Source organism: Vipera ursinii (assembly GCF_947247035.1).
Source record: "Vipera ursinii genome assembly, chromosome: 3".
NCBI lineage: Eukaryota > Metazoa > Chordata > Lepidosauria > Squamata > Viperidae > Vipera > Vipera ursinii.
In genome coordinates this window covers 120,837,547-120,854,959 of record NC_139516.1, presented here as the reverse complement: position 1 = coordinate 120,854,959, position 17,413 = coordinate 120,837,547, and the positions used below count along the sequence as shown (strand labels likewise).

Sequence of the window (17,413 nt, the reverse complement as noted above, 5' to 3'; positions counted from 1 at the left end):
ACGTTCCAGTCATATGATGATTCTCTTAATGACCAAAGCAGAAGTGAGTAGATAAACCTGTCACAGTCATATGATGCTTTGTTTAGTAATTCTAGCTGTGGTCCCAACTGTGGTTGAGGACTACTTGTAATTGTATTCTTTAAAGTTAAATACACACATCTACATTGAAGGTTTGTATAGTCCAAAGAGATATAAATCTGTTTGAAAACTATTTTGCCATTTTTAAAATACACCAGGTACAAATGCCAGAAGAATCACTTCTCAGTTTCACAAGAAAGAATTTCTGTGCTTAGTCCCAAGATTTTATAAATGTACTAATTACCTTAATCACTTTTTAATAGTATTCCATCAAGACCACAGTCTCCAATCATTGCTTTCAGATATTTGAAATTTTAATCATCCTAATAATTCAGGTTTGGGGTTCTTGTATGTTTTCCCAAAGAGATGTGAAGGAAAAATACTGACAAGAATAAGCTGAATTAAACGGAACTATCATATTTGAAAAGTGCCTTCTCTATAATGCCAAAGAGAGTCCTTTGATTTCAATAAAATGGATATTTTTTATTTGTCCAATATTATAATGATAATTGATGAAATCTAATATACATAAAAGTACACCTTTCACTTTCCTTGAAATAAACTAAAGTTGCTTTTTATTATTTAATTCATATGAGCATGGATTGGATCAAGGTAGGTACGTCCAAGTCCAAAATATATCATTTAATCAACTACAGAAATCCGATGTACTGGCAGTATGGGGCTTGGGCCAGGCCTTTTCAGTGTTTTATATTGGCTATCTTTTCATTAACCATCTCCATGGCATCTTCAAGTCCCAGTTGGCTTATATATTATATAGTGTGAAACATAAGTAATGAGTTTTTGTTTGCAAACCTATTAGCAACTGTCTTTATAGTTACCCATTAACAACGGTAGATGTAATCTTCTGAGATTTGAAATAACTGTTAATATTCTGGACCATGCCTGAGTTTTAATGCTTGGCAAGCCTGCTTCCAACTTCAGGATTACATCAGAAACACATTTGGGAGCACCTATTACAGCCCTAAGCATGGGTCTTCAAACTCGGCCCTTTTATGACTCATGGACTTCAACTCCCAGAATTCCTCAGTCAGGCACACTGGCTGAGGAATTCTGGGAGTTGAAGTCCATGAGTCATAAAAGGGCCGAGTTTGAAGACCCCTGCAAGATGATTAAGTTAATTCATCTCTGTTACTGAATATTATTGTTTATACTGAAATTGCCTACATAAAATTACTACTCTACTCCTCCTCTTCTTCTTCCTCAGCACTACAAGTGAAGCTTTTTATTTAAATGATCAATTATTCCCCAAAATGTCATCCATTGATCTGAAATTCACTGCACGAACATTTCATTATGTTATTGTATTTCCCATCTTTTTTTGGACTATGTAAATGCAGTTCATCCTTCATTTTAATCCACCAGTCCTGTGATTTAACGTGGGCTGGAAAGCATAGCTACCTAAAGTCATTTGGTGAACTTTAGGGTTATGTGAGGACTTAAAGCTAATTTTCCATTATCCTAAATCAATATTTTGGGTTGCAGAATTTCTACATGCTCTCTCCATCCAAAATACGTTGAGGTCAATTGCTTTTCTATTCCTCAGTTTCTCTCTTGCAAATGCTAGAAAACTCACAATTCCATCTTAAACTCACAATTCCATCTTTATCACTGTTGAACACATGTTGCCTGAATTGCCATTATAACCACAATTGATGACTTGAACCTGGAGACTGAAAGACAATTGTATGCAACATGCAGTATCTCGGTAAAGACTTTCCCACAGCTCTTAAAAATTGTTGTGTTTGTTATCACATTTGTGTCCCTTCTTTCTTTAGGGAATTACAGCACATTTTATTATAATTAAAATCCTGTGATATGAATTGGATTTGGGCACAGTGATTGGCTTTGTTATCTAAAGGACTCCAAGATGAAGTGTGGATTTGAACCAGTACTATAATCCACTGCCATTTATCTCAGTATTGATTATGATGAGGTTTTGAGTCATTTATAGATATAAAACTTAATTAAGGTTTATAAGATGAAACCCCCAAAATTAATGTCCAAAATAATATTGGAATGCAAAAAGCTTCTACATCTTAAAAAAAAATGAAGAAGTTCAGGAAACAAGCTGAATACTGACCTAGCTGGCTGCTAAATGAGGTCTGCAAAGAATCATTTCATGGGAAAGCATTAATATATGATATATACAATTTACATATGAAATACTAGGAAATTATGAATTTAGTTTGACCGATGCATTAAAACTTGGATGTATTCTATATCCTTTATCCCCACATCCATAGAAAACACATCTTACTAAAGCCATGCAAAACCACTGCAAACGTTGGAGTAACTATGAAGTCTCTACAGTAAAAGGGAAATGCTTTTTTTTTAAAGAAAAAACTGAATGATAATGCAGATCTTATATCTAGAGTAGTTTTACACATCAAGAGAGATTTACCCAAAGCTTTCAGGAAAATGAAGCACAGAAATATTTGTAAATCATTTCGGAAATATAATTTTCAGTTGTTGAAGTCTAAAGTGTTTCCATCTTATTGTAAGGTACAGATTCTTTTATTGATAGAAAACCAAAAATAGCAGAGCACAACAGTTCAAATTATATTCTGTTTACTTCATAAAAACATTCCATAGTTAATCTGTTTTTCTCATGGTCAACATATTTTTTTATGTCTTTGTTAAATAAATGGGTTTTTTGTTGCTATTTTAAGAGCAGGGGGAAATACTCACTGGTTTGCAGTCAGTTGGTTTACCATTCATATCAGTAGCTGGGGGCATTAGATAATCCCAGTTACGGCCTTTATTAAATGTTATAAGAGTGGTAACTTTTCCATTTATTTTCTGATTAGCCAAAAACACTCCTTTGACACCTTTAACCTATGTTGCAAACATAAAATGTAGTCAAGTTAATAAACAACCATCAAATACATATTCAATATATTAACATACTAGTAGAAAAGTGAGCATGTCAATAGCTTGAAATATAACTACTCTCAGAAATTTGGATCTGACCAAGACAGAAATAGAACGGCCTCCACCATTTTTCCCACCAAAAAGGACACCTTTCTAACAGAGTTCTTGTTAACAAATGTATTAGTTAGTTATAAACATTGCAAGAATTCTGTTGATGTCATTATAAAATAACAAGAGCTAACTGGAGCTGAAGCAGATTTTGCTGTTATGAGAGCAATCTTCCAGTAATTTCCCCTTCCCCTCCCAAATACACCCAAACAAAGAGAGCAATTGTTCCTTTAGTTATGTTTTGATTCCGAAGCTGTAGCCTTTCAGGGGCTGCTCTAATTCCACATTTCAAGAAAGTCTCTCCAACTAGAAAGAAAAAGTTGTCTTTCTAAACCAGAAATCTATTTTCCTTGTATGGTTACGTATGTTGTGTTGCATATCCATTGTACCACGTTTTAGAAAACTAATTGCTATGTAAGTAAATTATGTTGCAGTATGTAGAAGCAGATGATTCAGGGATAAAAATTTCTCTTTCAAACAGAAAGATATAGAACAATTCTGAAGAAGGCATGAGTTGGAGGTGTTCAACTCTTGGTTATTGAAGAGACTTATAGATTCTAGTCAAATATAGATCCTTGGTGGAGCAGTGGGCTAATGCCTCCTTAAGTAACACCAGCTGCCTGCAATTAGTGCAGGTTCTCATCCCACCAGGCTCAAGGTTGACTCAGCCTTCCATCCTTCCGAGGTAGGTAAAATGAGGACCCAGATTGTTGGGGGCAATTAAGCTGACTTTGTAATAATGCCGCTTGGGGTGTGTGTGAAAGCCCTAATAAGCAGGCATATACATAGAATGAAGGCTACTGCTAAGCTTGTAAGCCGCCCTGAGTCTTCGGAGAAGGGCGGGATATAAATAAATATAGTAAAAATAAATATAGTAATTAGGTAGTTGGTTAACATTTTTAGTCACATGGATATTTAGGTATTCTTCTATTTATGCAGTATTAAGCCCTTATACAATAAATATTGTTGAGATTTCATGTTGAGAATTAATCCCTTTAAGATACTTGGATGTATAGAGCTGGTCATCTGACTGACCAAATACAATAATCCTGTCATACACTGTATCAATTCCCTGTGGAGGTAAAACATCTTCTCATTCCAACAGCTTACATAAGAAGGAAAAGATTATTATTTCAGACAAATAATAAAATAAATAGAATAAAAATAAATAAATAAAAATAAATAAATATTCTTGGGCATTCTAACATGGCACATGGCTGAGAGAGGACAGAGGATATGTCAATCCTTCCAGGTAAACCAAGCAGGAAACATGATTAGATGAGCTAATTCTCCTTTATTGTAAGGCTACATTAGCAGAATCTGGCAAGTGTGAAATTACAAAAGGCACCAATTTCAACTGCTTGCTCAATTAGGGGGAGTCCTTCCTAAGTTTCTTTCTCTAACTGTTAAGTCATTCCTGCCTCCCTTGTCTGATTGTTTCTTAAGCAGCACTTCTTCCACTCATCCCCCAAGGTCATCCACCCATTCTATTATGGGATACCAGGGGAGAAAAAAAAGGGTGGAGTTATTACTTCAAGAGTTTTCTACATATGTTATCAAATACGACTGGAGGCCCCTTAATATGTGAAGGCACACCTCTTTTTGAAAGGCAAATAGGCAATTCAATTATTTGTAATAATTAATGGGCTACATATACCCTAGAGTGAGGGTATATACACTATATATCTGACATGCCTTTTACTCTATAAATGTGACTGAACTACATACGTAGACAGATATATGTATATACTAATAAAAATTTGTAGATTGAAGAATTTTCTTCCTATCAGCTCAATATGTCTCAGAAAGGCAGTTAATTAATAGTAACACAGCCTTGGTTGTCAAAAATATACATAAAACAAATAGGAATACTTTTACCTTTTATTTTTAAAATATATACCCACTTTTATATTTATACTACTATCTATAATACAGCAAATCCCTGGGCTAAGCACCCCCAGTTTTAGGCTGATCGATAATTAAGAAAATAGCCTACTGAGGCAAAATTCAAGTGAAATACGTAATGATTCAAGTTCATTACAGTATACTACTTATACAGTATTATACAATAAAATTGTTGCAGCTTACGTATAAATTCAATTTAAGGACAGACAACAGGAACCAAACTCATTCTTAAACCAAGGAACACTTGTACTTTAAATAAGGTGTAGTTATATTGATAGGAACATTCCATTTTAGGAAAACAGGAAAACCAGTACAAAAATCTTTAAACCAAAAATCAAAGAGGCTGAAGAAATATTACTATAGTTAGTAAAATTGTGTTGTTGTGTTTTTTTTAAAAAGACATTTACCTCCAAAATATCTATTAAAACATTCTCCTCAGGTTGCTTGGTACTCCTGACATTTTCTAATGCAATGGAATAGGAAACGCCTTGTGGGTCAGACTGGTAGAGGTTATATGTGTCAATCTGATACCATTCCTGGATAGCTATAAACACCTGGCTCTCATCAGTGCTGATAATCTGCAAATCCTGAAGTGAAAAAGAGGGGGAAAAACACAGACTTACAACTTAGAGCTACGTAGTGTTTATGAAAATACTGTATACCAGGGGTCTTCAAACTTGGCCCTTTTATGACTTGTGGACTTCAACTCCCAGAATTCCTCAGCCAGCCATGCTGGCTGAGGAATTCTGGGAGTTAAACTCCACAAGTCATAAAAGGGGCCAGGGGTTGAAGAACCCCTGCTGTATACCATCATTCATATCTCCCTATTATTTGGGACAGAAAAAAAAGAATAGCAAGAAAGCTTTCTACAATCACTTTTTCCAGTACAGGCTTGTAAAAAAAAATGCTGCTGTACTTAAGAATTGCATTAATCAATTGACTTTTAAAGTCACAGCAACTTTTCCACATTTATGCAGAAGCTTGAAAAAGGACTCAGCTGCTTTAATCAATAGCAGAAAGGGGTTTTTAATACAATGTCCTAAGTACTTCTTTTTTGAATCATATCAGACAGTGATCAGCTCAGTATGGAAGTGCAATTTTTCATAAACAGTACATTACATTCTGAATGTGGGTTGTACCAGATTAAAATGCAGTTGGGTAATAATTAAAAAATGAAAAATTCAATAAAGCATAAATAATACTACATTTTAAAATTAAATAATAAACTTAAGTTACCAATCACCAAAACTCTTGTGTTGGTGACTAGCAAGAAATCCTGCACCAGCTCGCTGCCTAAGCTTCAATGAAGCAACAGAGATTGCTGGTGCCCCAGTACGAGTTAAGCAGAAGCACCACCATATCCAGAGCTCTTTCTCAGTCTCAACTGCAGCAGCACCAAATGACTGTACTGCTGCAATGAAGCTCGGGCCATGAGCTAGAGCAGGGGTGTCAAACTCATTTCATTGAGGGCCGCATCAGTATTGCGGTTGCCCTCAGGGGGCCAGGTGGGTATAGCCTGGGTGGGCGTGGCCTACTGGGTGGGCTTGGCTAGAGTGCTTATGGCCTACTGGGTGGGCATGGTCAGCTCTACATCGTTTGCATCAAGGGTGCCTATGGGGACCTGGGAAGGAGTGGGACAGATCTGAGGGTCTTTGGCAGAAGGAGGGTCTCTGGACCACGGCCAAGGCAGTGGGGGCCGTTCCCTCACTGTTTCCAGGATGGCTTCGCGGGCCACATGAAACCACTTCGCGGGCCGGATCTGGGCCCCGGGCTTTGTGTTTGACATGTCTGAGCTAGAGCCTTCCCCCGCACGGCAGCTAGCCAGCCAGCCAACCTTGAGCTAATAGTCAATCTGCTCCAAAGCCCAGAGCCCAGTGGTGGGATTCAGCCAGTTCACCCCACTTCGGCAGAACCGGTAGCTAATTTTTTGTTCCCCAGGCCCAGAATGGACTTCCAGAAGCGGCATCCACACAGAAAACTGGTTGTTCACAAATTTGAATCCCACCACTGCCAGGGCCTCAAGACTTTTCAGAGGACAAAAGCAGCAGGACTCTGCAGACGGGACTTTCGTGGTTCCTGCATCTTCCTTCTTCATCTTCAGTTCTTTCTGCGCGCAGGCAAACATCTGCATAAGATTTAGCCTGTAATGATGTTTTATCATAGGTTTATGCCTGGTGCTTAAGTGCAAAACCGCCCCCCCCCCCAAAATACAAGTATGGAAATTATAGAAACTCTTGAAGAATGATTTATAAATAGAAATATATATTTTCCAATAAACAATTTGAGTAAATCTCTTCTGGTCCAGCAATGAAAGAAGAATTGTAGATTTTGTGAGGAATTTACCTTAGGTAAAGCATACTTTGGCAATTTCATCTGTATAAATTCATTCCGACGATAAGAAACATAGTATTTTGTTTGGTTTCCTGAAGACACCTGTGGAAAAAAATAGGGGAGAACAATTTTATCTGTGAAAATATGGTAAAAATGTACACAGTAATGATTTATTTAATTAGGAACAGGGACTATAGAGAGTGCACACAGAAGGGGCGCTAATGTAGTCATGGTCATTTGCAGAAATTCTTCTTGAGTGAATTGGGGAAAGAATACCTACAGTATCAAGCGATGGCTAGTTAACAGCTTGTGCGCTTGCACTTTTAAACATTATTTTCAGAGTGAGATGACAGCCAGGGTACAATGAGCAGGGCTGTAAAGAAACAAATGAATCTAACTTTGTTAATCTGTGGGGACTCTACAAATGCAAAAATGAACTGTATGGACACAAATTACCAAACCTGTGCTAGACAGTCTTGAAAGTAGCTATCCAATTAATCAGCTATCTGATAGAATCGATGGTAATAATAATAATAATAATAATAATAATAATAATAATAATAATAATAAAGTTGGAAGGGACCTTGGAGGTCATCTAGTCCAACTCCCTGCTCAAGGAGGAAACCCTATACCATTTCAGACAAGTGGCTGCAAAGTAAGTAAAGTTGATGCCAATTATGCAACATCAGAGAAAATTTAAACTGACACTTGTATTTGTAGTAATCCCCTGGAAAAATGAAACCAACCACATGAAGAATTAGCTTTTAAATGGCAACTTGGGCTAGAAAATAACTTGCCATTTGGAGGTTAAGGGAGACGCCCACATTTGATTACGATAATTTTTGCGCTATCTTTTTGAGGCTGCATTTATTTTTTTATTAATAAGCTTCATAAGTAAACAAGCACTAGTTTTTGCTGAAAATTATGTAAGCATTAACACAGACAATGATCTTACCTGAAGGAATATGTAGTCATCCTGTACAGTCAAGGAATTCTTGTCAATCCTACCATTGAAGGGAGATTTTAGTGATTTTTCAGAACAATTCTGAAACTGACAGGTCATGTAGTAAAAATCTATTGAGAACCAAACATAATAGATATAAGTAAATAAAAAAAATGCTTACATCATTTGCCAGAATAAAAGCTGAATGATTCAAAAAGTCCACCCTCTTCAACTAATTGATTGATTGATCTGCTTTCCTGGACAGCTGGTTTTTAGATTTTTGAGCAAGATATTTCTGCTAAGATTCAGACACATGTAAATGACAAATACCAGAACCAGGGCTTTTTTTCTCATAGAACGCTCAGAACGGAGTTCCGGCACCTTTTTTGGATGGAACCTTGTAGGGTAGGTAAGGCGGGTTGTATGACGTGTGTGAGTTCCGGCACCTTTTTCTTTTTCAAAAAAAGCACTGACCAGAACTACATATAATTTATCATATTTTAACAGAAGCATGTAAATTTTAGGGTATTTAGTAGAGTAATAAATTATTCCATAAAACCTTTAATGGGCTTGTCATTTCTCATTTCAGGGTTACAATACAAAACTTTGGTTTTGTGGAGTGAAATCTACAAAATTCGATTGGCCAATTTAGTGAACTGATATTCGTGGTGATTACTGAACTTTGTAACTACAGCATGTAACATGATTATTATTATTAGAAACACAGATTGTGTTTCTAATCTGTTATTGTACTGTTTTTGATAGGTTGGACTGTTTTTTTTTCTCTTTGTGTAAAGACGGATGCAAAAAACGGGTTAAGTAGTTCTGCTTTCACCCTGTTGCTTGTCACCTTCTTGCCACTGTCTCCTATTAATGGGCCAATTATTTCCTTAAAATTTCCTTATTTTTCTTGTTTTTTCAGATGTTGAAAGAAGCTTTTTTGTTATTTTTGACTTTTGTTGCAAGTCTTAGTTCATTTTGAGCCTTAACTTTCCTCACTTCATCTTTGTAGGCTTGGGCTATTTGCTACTATTCTGCCTTAGTTATGTGCCCCGCTTTCCACTTTTTATACCTGTCCTTTTTGTCTTTCAATTTATCAGAGTTTTCTATGTAGCCATGCGGATTTCTTTTGAGAGCTGTTATTTTTCTTCTTCATTGGTATTGTGCTAGACTGGTCTTTTATACTCTCACTTTTTAAAATTTCCCAGTTGTTTTCCCCTTGAGTATTCTCATCCATTTAGTTTATATCCTCTTGTATTGTACAAAATCTTTTGTTTGCCCTTTGTGTCTATATTATTAGCTCATTTAAGTATAATGGAGCTGGGCTTATTTTCTAGTAATATTAACTTATATTTACTTGATCAATATCATAAATTGATTACACAATGACTTATTTAATCATAATCAGACTAATCCATTTTGATATCCATAATGAAAGATTTTGTTACACTGACAATATTATAGCATACATAAAAATGAGAAAAAGAGATCAGGTAGAGTTGCTGAATACATGAGAATGTGATAGATTATGACACTTAGCAGCAAGCTTCTCAATTTTTGTGAACTTAACCAGAAATTTTTGGTTAATTTTTTTATGAATTTAACCAGAAATGTTGAAAACAAAAAACAACTGCAATATCCTAATGTGTACCTCCATTTGGATCTTGGACTTCTGTATGAACCAAATCAGGGTCTTCATCAACTCCATCAACAGCCCTGTAAGAGTAATAAAATTGCTGTTACCACAGGAAAAACTACAATTTTAGGGTGAATAAACTTAACCATCTACTGCCAATTCTGAATTTATAGAAAATGGGCCTTATTTTCTTTGCTTAATTATTAAAATCTCTCAAAAAGCAGTGCAGAAATAGATTCAAAAACACTCATGTAACAGAGAAATGTTTTTTACTCATATTATCCAAAAGATACATTTATTTCCTGATTTATTTTTCAAAAGTTTGATACAGTCCATGTAAATTATCCTATTTTAATTACAATAGTCTGTGAAGTCAAGTTCACAGCTGAGCAAGATTTTGAACTGATATTTTAAGTCTAAATTTCTTATCCACTACATAACCAATTTTTTAAAACTATAACTGTAGACATAAGATAAAATGTTTTCTAACACATTATAAATACTAAATGCAGTTTATTATCTCTAAAGTACTATCTTTCCTTGAAGGCAGATCTTAAAGATCAATTTCAAATTTATACTTCCTTTAAAATGTTAGATAATGGCAGTTTTATTAAAAATAGCTTTATTTGAGAAAATTACTGTATATAATCACTGTCTCCAATATGAGCACTGTTAATTAAAATACAATTATATTTCAAATTAACTCATATCTACCTCAGCAAAATCAGAATGTTGAGAAAACAAATACTGTTCTTTAGTATGATTTAATTATTCCTTAAAATAGTTACCAAAGCTCATTCCAACTATAGCATTGTCTGTATTATATTTAAAAGTCTATAAACATGTTTCGTTGAGTTTTACATGTTCAAAAGACAATTAATTTAAATATCAATAATTTCAAAAATTCTGATATAAATAACATTCAACTTTCTAGCCAATTTTTTTTAGCTATCTTAATAAAACATTCCTATGTCTCTATCAAAAGAGTTCACCTATCTGTCTCGTCAACAAAATAAAACTAATGTTAATCACTGGAAAATGCTAGAAATCTCCCTAGATAAATATAGTAAATAAAATGATATTAACCGCCCTGAGTCCCCAGGGAGAAGGGCGGTATATAAATTAAATAAAACGTAAACATAAAACGTAAACAAAGTAATTGTTTGTAGCAAATTATGTTTATAGAAATATTCTGGAAAGAAATATTGAATATGGATGTTTAAATATTGTATTTCTCTCAGGTTTCTTAAGATTACATGTATTTATATATACTTCAAAATTCATTCCTTTTCTTTCTTATTCCTATGTAGATTTTCTATTTGGATGATTTATTGTTTTGGTGTTCTGCGTGCAATTTTATTTTCTAGATTTTCTGAATGCACTATTTTATTTTTTTAAAAAAATAACTGTATCCTCAAAACAATTCAAATTAAAATTGCACTAAAAATACTCTCATGTCTGTCTTCTTTCACTATATTTAGTAAATTGCTAAAAAGTTTGTCCAAGTATACTAATAGAGTCAAGATCTCCAGTTCATTATACTGGCTTATGAATGAATTACCCTTTAATCAAGCAGCATTATTCATGTCTACAATGAGACAGCTAATTTGAAACATGATGCTGGTACTGTTTCTAGAGGGGATTATGTTTTCAGTGTATTGAATAAACAGTCTCCTCTAATTAGCATGAAAGTCATGTTTTCTGGCACTTTTAGTTACTTGTAGAGACAGAAAATAACTTACTCAACATAGTATGTTTAATTTATTGTTGTATTTTTAATCAGACTTTTTCTTCTGATAGTCCTGTCTCAAGTGACATAGTTTATATTGTACAGTAACCATGCTACTCTTTTGACACTGCACACAGTACCCAAACTGAATTCTTTATTCAGGACTTATCTAATACTTTAATAGTTCAGATTGCTTTTTGTCAAATAAACTTTTCTCTTTACGAATCTTCAATTAGCTTTGTCACTTGTAAAATGCTCCATAAAAATATATTACAAATCACTACCAGAAATTTGGTATGTGTATTTTACTAATGATGGTACACTCATTGCCATAGAAATATCCACACATGAACAAACGTTTATGTGATAATCTATTCACCTCAGGGATTCCACAACTTGGTTGTATCCACTCTCATATTCCACATAAAGAAAATTATATATTGTGAGGAAGGATATGAAACTGATTATTAGTAACTGGATTACTTTGAGTGCCATCTGTGAAATCATGGACATGAATTATGCTTCACTGGAAAGCTGGTTCAGAACCCTCTTAACGTTTACAGATTCTCCTAGCAAGAGTCCTGTTTCCTATGTGTACCACACCTGATTATGCACAGCTCCTGATGATACTGCTCAAATCATGAGAAGAGCACTAAGACTGGCCTACAGTATTGGTTGGCTGAACTCACTTAAAGAACCCTAGATACAATAATATGCCATCAAGTTATTGACAACTCTTAATGATCACATAGATAAGAGTTTCTCCTTTACCTTGCCTTGCTTAGCACTCCTGGAGATCTGCCACACACTGCTTACCTTCAGCCATTTTTCTCCTACTATTAAAAGGCCCCACATGGCCTATGTGAGGTAGCTTCTCATCACACCAGGCCATCTTTCCCAGTGCCCGTCTGTGCAACTTTGAAAGTCTCAGGAAGCCCCAGGTGAACAAGTTCCATCCTTCAGAAGCCTAGAGGAAGTCCTGTGTGATTTTGGAATAGGTTCCATTCTTGCGGGGTTTCCTAAGGATGCTGGTGGCTTTCCAAGTCACATGCAAACAAGCTTCAGGAAAGAAGACACGATGCGACCAGGAGCTGCCTTGAATTTTACGACTTCTCTTGCCAAAGTTGTTAGGTGAATCACTGCAGTTGTTAAGTTAGTGACATGGTTGTTAAGTGAACCTGGCTTTCCCACTGACTTGCTTGTCAGAAGGTTGCCAAAGGTGATCACATGATCCTGGGACCCTGCAACCGTTGTAAATGTGAGTCAGTTGCTAAGTCTCTGAATTTTGATCACATGGCCATGAGGATGCTGCAATAGTTGTAAGTGTGAAAAATGGCCACAAGTCACTTTTTTCAGTGTAGTTGTAACTTTGAACAGTCACTAAACAAACTGTTGTAAGTCGAGGACTACCTGCAGACAATTTAGGTAACCCTGGGTAGCAAAAAATTTCCCACACCATTCTACCTCTTATAATATTATTGGTTTCACTGAATAATTACAGGGCTGTAAACCTCTTCCCTCAGAAATCATAGTCACATGTTTTTCTCAAATTTAGACTTTTATAACAAAAGATATGTTAGAATTAGAGTAGCACTTTCTCTCTCTCTCTCTCTTTCTTTCTTCTTTGATCTGAGAAATATGAAAATAAGAGAATGACTGGTACGAACAAAATTTTTAGCTATATAAATGTAACTAATCTCGAGAAAATCATAACTGATAAAAGATATTTTGAATATTGATGGGAAATCAAACTTAAATAAGAGCGTGAAAAACAGGATATTGACTCTACAAGGAGATTTTAATGGCAAATAAAATTGAAGTATCAATTGGCTAGAGGTTATAAACTGATATTATTGTTATCTGTATAATATTAAGAAAATATGATGAGGGTGTTTATATCTAACCTTTTATGCCTTAATTGTAGCAAGAATTGCATAATGTGGAGAAAATGAAAATAAATTGGGGAAGAAAGGAGGATCAGGAAAAAAACTCTGGATTGTTTAATATTGAACAGACTTATATTGAAGAAGCTAATGTTAAGTTATGTGAACCCAGACAAGATGTTGTTTACTAAGCACTAAAGATGGTGTTAATCAATAAAATACTTTTTTAAAAAAAGGGTTCTGAACAAAGGTATCAAAACATATGTTCATTATGGCATCAGCAAGAGATTAATCATGGTGTTGAGAAAAGTCCTGAAAAAATGTGTAGGATTCAGTTGCAGAGATGATTTAATCATTGAAACACCAATCAGAATATAACATTGAACAACCAGTTACACAAACTTCTGTATGTAACAGCTGACAGAAATACAGCCCAATGTGAATTCCTGATGCACACCAGGATGCAGTTTGGCAAGTCAGAAGGTTAAAAAGCTCTGGCAAGTATGTTTAGTGTCTTATGCAAGGGTATTTGATTTAATAATTGGCAAATGAATAATCATCAAATTCTTGGCAGAAAAATGTTCAGTGCCAGAAGAGTGACCTTCTAAAACTTAAGTCTTATTTCACACAGTGCAGGTACTTTGAAGCGATGAACATTCTAGAATTGAATATGGTGGGAAACCTTTCAGTAAAACATAAAGAATGAAGATTAAGTATAAATTACTTAAATAAAGTGGAAAAATTAAAGGCATTTTCCTTATCACGGTATCTAAATCAACTTTCTCACTTTCTATGAATTCTAGCAAAAAGTTGTAGGTATTATATATTACAGTACAGTTGAATACAATACCCTCAAAGACTGAAAAATATCACTTTTCTCCATAATTTGTTCTATGTAATCCTGAATAGCAAGAATATGCCTCTTACCAATAAATATGATCTTTTGACACGTGATCTTGTACGCAAGTCCATTTTATCCCCAAATCAAGAGATGCATAAAGCTTAAAATGAGAAAGAAGGAGAAAGCATATTTTTATTTCCTCCAAGAGTGCAAGGTAAAAACACAGGACTCTTCCAACATTTCCCTTCAACAAGTTGTAGGATGGAGTGGAGAGAAATGAATGGTTCAAACTCACCCAATGAATTTTCATAACTGACAGTGGGCTTGATTTAGTCGAACATCTTAGTCATTACCCCCCTGGCACTTCCATATTTTAACATATTTAAAACTTACTTTACATATTCTTATCCATAATATTTTTTGCCAAGGAATAAAGCATAAATTAGTACTGAAAGCTGAATTAACACTAGAGAGCCAAAAGTGTAAATAGCTCGTGTCTCTGTTACAGATTTTTAATGTAAAGTCATTTCAGTATTAAGCAAACATGATGCAGAATGAAACAGTATTTGGATTCCTATAAATGAACACAGTGCAGAGAGACTGGATCATATACACAAATCAATCACTCAGTAAATGCAGGATCAACTAATGACATACAACTGCAAACAAATCATTGTAGCTAAATGTTAAGTTTAATGCCATTTAAAAAAAGATGTAACTCTGTATCTGATGATTCACCTGTGACAGTTGGAAAGGGATATGCATGCAGACGTTACATAAACAATTTTGGAAAGCTTTCCTATATTGGTTATATTACAGTATTTTATGTTGTAAAATTGTTTGATATTTCATATTGTTCCTCCAAGCTGTCCAGAACATATTTCAGATGTATCAAAAGCAAAACCACACAACTTTTTTTAGTTTTTTACCTGTCCTTCCTTGGTGTAAGCAAGCACCTTATCTTCTTGTTTTGGATGGAATATCAGTGTTTCCACAAAAAAACTAATGGGCTGTTTTTGAAAAGTAGCACCTTCATCTGTACTAATAAAAAGATTCTGGTCCAGGTCATTGTGGGAAGAACTTACAAGAATTATCTATAAAAGAAAAAAAAGCAAAGCAAACAAATTAACCAAGATTAATTATTTAATTAAGATTAATTAAGAAGGGGAAAAAATAGGAACTAAATAAGCAATGCCTCAATATCACTTGATCCAAAATAGATTAAAAGAAGTATTCTGCCAAGTATTCTCATAATCTCCTAAATTCTCAGAGTTTATATAAAGACTCCTAAAAACTGAAGCTTAGCAAAACTGCAAGAGATTTTCTAGCTAATCCCTAGTGGTTTTCACATAACTACAACTCTCACATTTTGTAAACGAGAAGTAAAACAGGTTTTATCACACAAACTAAGGCATGCTCTTCTGCATTTCTAGTAAGTGGGGCTGCAGTTTAATCTGAGTTTAGGTCTACTTTGTATCAGAATAACCAAAGAAGTCTTGGGAGGAGGAAGCAACATAGAAAAAGTATCATGAAACTGGAAACTGCAAAAATATATATCCATTCAACTTACCTTTCTAATACAGTCGTGTACGCTAGGAAAATGAATATAACAAAACTCTATTATTTGTTATTAGTCTTGTAGAAAACCTGTGTGATGGGACCTTGGAAGCCAATGAATTAACTGACCTAGGACCCAACATCAAGTAAAGAAGAAAAGGACTCTGTAATTACACAACAGCTTCTACTCTAGATTCCACAACATAACCTCTAAGCTTGAACGTGTGACTGTGATGGGCACCAACAGAGGAGACAAGCTCTGGGCAATGTCAGACACATACAGTATTATAATGCAATTTTTGCCCAGTTCATACTAGCGTTATGATGCTGTACACAAGGATAGAACTTGCGTTGTGACATCATGATGCATACTTTCCTCATTTGGGGGGGAAAAAAACCCTCGGCTTGCTGCAGACATTCTCGCAGCTGGTAGACAAAGGACTCTCATAGAGAAGTGTGAAAAGGTAAGGAAAAAATTTCTTGGAATTAGTGATCTCACTGCGATGAAAGCTAGAAGCCTTTTACAGAAAGTTGTCCACTTGCATTGGAAATGACATGCATTTTTACAGGTGTCTGTAGCCAGTTGCCTTGAGCCCCGCCCTGAACATTCTAGATGCTTATTCAATTGATGCTTAATCAATTTAATGGATTTATATATCTGCCCCACCTCACATACATGTCTCTGGATATCTTACAATAAAAATAAATAGAACACATACGATTCAAAAAGTATAAAACACATAACAGCTGGCATTGTAAAATAAACATTAACAATAACCAGGAGATGGGCCATGTCATACACTCAGGTCTTCAGGCTTGGGCACAAAACCACGTTTTCAAGGCTTTGCAGAAGGCCAACAAGTCCCCACAGCTTCAAGATAAAAAGACAGAATCTCCATGGCCTCACTCAGACCACCTGGGGTAGAAATATGATGATACCTGATGATACCTCACCCCAAACTGTCAGATTACCTTGCCCAGTAGGTTCGTGTAGATGTTAAACAGGAAGAGAAAATGTATTCAGCCATGTGGCACCTCACAAACGAAGAGCCATGGGTTGGACTCTCTCACTCCTCAACAGCAAGTGAAACGAACCGCGGCAGGAGGAGAATGAGCACAATGCAGCACTGCCCACTCCCAACTTCCAAAGCCACCACACAAGGATGCCATGATCAATGTTATTAAAAGCCACTGAGAGGTCAAGAAGAGCAAGGACATGCCAAGAAGTGATCCAAGAGTATGATAAGTGCCATGCCAGCCCCACACCCAAGCCTGAACCCTGACTGAAAGTGGTACAGATAATGCTCTTCTTCCAAGCGTTCTTTATACTATAGTGCAGCCATCTTCTTTACAATCTTCCTTAAAAAAAGGAAGATTGGATACTGGACACAATTGTCCAGAATGCTAGTCTAGTGATAGCTTCTTGCAAAGGGGACACACCACTGCCTCCTTAAGAAGTGGCAGGTCAACCTCTCTCTCAAAGAAGCATTAGCATTGCTCGGACCCAGCC

At 35.4% G+C, this 17,413-nt stretch overlaps 1 protein-coding gene across 1 annotated transcript in view; it reads right to left on the bottom strand.

Moving 5' to 3' along the window:
- Window positions 1–17,413, bottom strand: part of SORCS2 (sortilin related VPS10 domain containing receptor 2) — a gene marked incomplete at its 5' end in the record, with an annotated part of 106,657 nt that overhangs the window by 47,959 nt on the left and 41,285 nt on the right. Inside the window, 7 exons of the mRNA XM_083358328.1 lie at window positions 2,788–2,934; window positions 5,391–5,570; window positions 7,327–7,416; window positions 8,270–8,388; window positions 9,909–9,973; window positions 14,433–14,506; window positions 15,276–15,440. Coding sequence (XP_083214454.1) covers window positions 2,788–2,934; window positions 5,391–5,570; window positions 7,327–7,416; window positions 8,270–8,388; window positions 9,909–9,973; window positions 14,433–14,506; window positions 15,276–15,440 — 840 coding nt within the window. The remainder of the gene's footprint in view (window positions 1–2,787; window positions 2,935–5,390; window positions 5,571–7,326; window positions 7,417–8,269; window positions 8,389–9,908; window positions 9,974–14,432; window positions 14,507–15,275; window positions 15,441–17,413) is intronic.